This window comes from Bidens hawaiensis, unplaced genomic scaffold, assembly GCF_021521415.1.
Source record: "Bidens hawaiensis isolate Kalapana, Puna unplaced genomic scaffold, B.hawaiensis_p1.1 tig00014205_1, whole genome shotgun sequence".
NCBI lineage: Eukaryota > Viridiplantae > Streptophyta > Magnoliopsida > Asterales > Asteraceae > Bidens > Bidens hawaiensis.
In genome coordinates this window covers 315,625-319,607 of record NW_027492223.1, presented here as the reverse complement: position 1 = coordinate 319,607, position 3,983 = coordinate 315,625, and the positions used below count along the sequence as shown (strand labels likewise).

At 34.4% G+C, this 3,983-nt stretch overlaps 1 protein-coding gene across 1 annotated transcript; it reads right to left on the bottom strand.

Moving 5' to 3' along the window:
* Nucleotides 1-692: 692 nt before the first annotated feature.
* Nucleotides 693-3,573, bottom strand: LOC143546086 (expansin-A4-like). The gene is made up of 3 exons (XM_077037828.1): nt 3,173-3,573; nt 2,073-2,385; nt 693-1,472 (listed from the first exon to the last, which is right to left on the bottom strand). Exons 1-3 carry the CDS (start codon nt 3,303-3,305, stop codon nt 1,169-1,171), a joined length of 750 nt encoding a protein of 249 aa, XP_076893943.1. The 5' UTR covers nt 3,306-3,573; the 3' UTR covers nt 693-1,168.
* Between the last annotated feature and the right edge of the window lie 410 nt (nt 3,574-3,983).

The following is a 3,983-nucleotide window of genomic DNA, read 5'->3' as shown; positions in this document are numbered from 1 at the left end:
CGTCCTTAATCATCTTCGTTTCTTAACCAAATAACTCGATTTAGGTATCCACGTAATCGTCTGACCAGCGCCTACAAACCCCAACCATCAAATCGGCCTAACATCGATGTTTAAGGGGTGCGATTTAGGCATATAGGTTACGGGTTCTTTTAGGTTAATAATTAACCTATCAAATGCTAATCAATTCCAGTAATATTTGTTGTTTTAGGTTCGTTTATAACAAACTAACACAGATCTATGATTTCCCAAATCAAACCGAACCTATACGAACGATTTCTAACTGTAAACGTACCTTGAATGAGTCGAACTACGAACCCGGTTAAGCCTTGCTGTTGTTTTGGTCCGTCACGACGTTCCAGCACCAACAAGCTCGGGTTTTCGCCTTCGGATCTTGGTTCGGGTTATAAGATGGTGTTGTGTGTGTTTTGGTGGTGTATGGAATATGTGAGAATGAGGATTAAATGGTGATTAATGGTATTTATATTTAGGGATCATGGGCTTAAGCCCATGGACTCTCCTTCCTTCTTTCATAACCCAAGTCCATAACCCATATCCATTACCCAACAATAGCCCGACCCATACCAACTCCTACTCTATTTATTTATTTTCCGATAACCCGAGTAAACTTTCCCTCTATTATTAAGTAATACAATTAATATTATTTTGGAAATTTCGGGATGTTACAATATTGGTCTTATTTGGTTTTATCAATTCGGCAAATAAGCTTGTCACACAGTCACACTAGAGTGTTTATGATCAGGGTCTTGATTAAAAAGCATGTATAAAGTGATAATATGATCATATCATAAAACAATATCTTTAATACAACGTTTAGCGGATGTTAATCAACACCTCTGCTTCACGACCAACCGAAAAAACGACACAAGAAACAATAAACATCGTACAAATTTGGATTTATCTTCGACTTTATCTAACCACAAAAGCTACTTTTCAATAAAACCTCAAAACGGATGTATAATAAGTAACTCGTACATAATGCAAGCATAGAGGGGTTGAAGGCACATACTCGAGTTGTATGGCATGCATTTTAATTCCACCGTCTTTAAAAATATGAAGTATACTTGTCATGTTTTTAAAGACGGTAGTAGAAGTATTTAATTCATATGCTTGTATTTTGCAAAGCAAAATTCAAATGGTTTTAGAAAGGTTAAAATTGGTTCCATTGATAAGTTTGGCCGAACTGCCAACCCGCACCAACTACGTTGAAGTTTGTAGTCGTTCTTCCATCACCTGTTGTGACTCTAAACGAGAGACTTTGACCATTAAGATACGAATTGCTTTGCCAATTTTGACCCCAGTTTCGTGACATAGCTTGCCACCCTGTTTTGGACCCTTTGACAGAAACCACATGAACCTCCCCTGCGCCGCCAACGTTGCTGACTAAAACCAAGTTGAAGTATGCGTGACCATGCATGGTGAACCTTATTCCTCCTCTTTTAACACATGGAACCCTGTATGTTTAGAACTCGTTCAATATAAATAGATCACAACTCGGTTCGGTTCTATCTAACTGGATTTTGGTTACACTATAAATGAATAGTTTATCTTTGTAATTTAGGATAACGTGTTAGATTGTTTGTGTTCGTGGCCTGAACTTGGACAAGATACGAACCTGAAAATTATGTTAAACACATGCACAAGTAAACAACACGCATATTCGCAAGGTTGACAAAAACACAACATGTTCAACCCGTAATTACTATTATTTTAAATTACAAGTTAAAACCAGAAATAAAAGCACGTGTAAAGCAAACACAAAAAAATATAAAATTTAACTCAATTATATTTTTAACTTTTAAATTGTGGTATATAAAGTAGTTTTAAAAGTTACAAAAATAAGTTGGTTAAATGAGTCCACCATGAACAAGTAAAGTTATAAAAATTAGTTTTAAAAGTTACAAAAATAAACTTTTCATCGTATTGACCCAAGCCCGCTTAGACTTAATCCAAATACATGAATTTCATGTTAGGTTGGTGTCAGCTTAGGACCAGTTAAGTCAAAATCCTATGTTTTTAATAATTATTAAATAACTAAATTACCCTTAATTTACCTTCTAAAAGATACGGGCACAATTCCAGCTTTGTATTTAGCAATATGCAAGAAAGCAGGCTGAGCCATGTCAAAATGTTGGAGTGGTGGGTTGCACCACCCGCCATTGTTGCTCGGCAAGTCAAAGTTTGGCGGGCAGAAATTGGTGGCGGTGATGATGACCGATCCAGGGAGGCACCACTGCGGATCGTTCACGCATATCATCTCGTAACAACCCCCACAGCTTAATCCATTGTTAAAAAGTGCGGTACTAAGTGCCGCAGTGTTTGTACCGTACCCTTGGCTATACAAATCTCCATAACCACAAGCTCCACCTGCATATTTGCAAACAATTAATCTAACACTATCTTTGTCTGTCGATATATGCACACTTTTAAATAAAGTTATATCAGGAAAAATTAACCGAATGGACAACAACAACAAAATAACGGACACGTATAATTAAATGAATGGTTTTACTTGTTCGTGTTTCTTTGCTAAGAAAATAAACATGTGATATTATATTCTAAACGAATATTAATGGACGTAAATGTACAAACATAAGCCAAGAGCATGTTTGAGATTGAGTTTAAAAATGCTTATTGGTTTATTGGTGTTTTCAAAAAGCCAATAAGTTAAAATGTGTTTGACAATCATTAAAATCTTTTCCATTTTAGCTTTTTAAGATGATTAAAAAACAGTTTTCTAAAAGTCACAAATCCCAGCTTTTTGAAATGACTTTTTGAAAAAGTCAATAAGCAAATAAGCATCTTTTAAACTTAATTCCAAACATGCCTCAAGAAAATAACTTGCTTGTCAGTTTCGTTAGTCAATTACGCCAGCTTTGTTATGATGTATGAGTAAATGAATATGTACATGAACAAATATATATAAACAAATGTGAACAAACATATATCTAAATGAACGAACATGAATGGGTTTATGTTCTTTCGTTTAAACAAATGAATGCGTAAACTTTTTTTATATGCACGCCCATTTAATTATTAAGTTATCAATATATATACTTACCATATTTCAAACTGTTTAGGAAAAACGTTGAGTTCATTTACTTAAAACTTAGAAATAGAAATAACAATGTACATTAAAAGCTCTAAAACATACCCATTGTCCCAGAAGCATCACTGCCGCCATAAAACGTGGCGTGGCCACTCTGCCAGCCGCCGTAGCTGGCAGTTGTGGTGTGGAGAAGGGTGGCGGTGAGCAAGAGAATAATTAGCATAGAGATCATTTTCATGTTACAAAGATATATGGGAGAGAATGAAGAAATTAAGAGAGATGGAGTGTATGTAAAATGAGGTGTTGGTTTAATTGTATTTATAAATACAAGACACCGAAGAACCACCGTGGAGAGGCTGAGACGGCCAGATTCCGGTGGGAAATAATGAGGCCAAAACGCACATGCACGCGGTTGTCTTTATATGTTATGCTCACTTATGCTACACCATGCATTTTTTATTGTTATATTATAATATAATAATTAAATCTTGATTAGTATTGCATGATTAAATCAAGATGTTTGTTTGGTAACAATAATTTCGGATTCAACTTTTTTTAATATATGGAATCCAAGTGCAAATGAACATAAGAACTTTAATAAACTTTTTTTTTTCTTATTTAGTGATCTTTTAGAAATTTAAGTAAAAGGTTTACATATTGTTATAAACTCCTCTAGTCCATTGACAAAGTGATGATCAGTACACGTTGATGGTCTGTAAGATAGATGATTTTACAAATTTAGCATTTCTTATGTCATAAGGACTATAACCGATCATGTAAGATTTTAGAATAAATAATGATTACTGTCTACGTTTAGAGACAGATCTACTAAAAGTACTTCATATATTATATAATGCTCGTTTATCTGTTATATACGTATTCGATACTCTTTTTCATTCTATGAACATACTCTATT

Bases quoted from the DNA above. Each gene is read 5' to 3' on its own strand.
- LOC143546086 (XM_077037828.1), bottom strand. From the start codon at position 3,305: ATGAAAATGATCTCTATGCTAATTATTCTCTTGCTCACCGCCACCCTT. The intron at 2,386-3,172 runs GTATGTTTTAGA...GCAAATATGCAG, and splicing joins TGATGCTTCTGGGACAATGG to GTGGAGCTTGTGGTTATGGA. The intron at 1,473-2,072 runs GTAAATTAAGGG...CTAAACATACAG, and splicing joins GTGCCCGTATCTTTTAGAAG to GGTTCCATGTGTTAAAAGAG.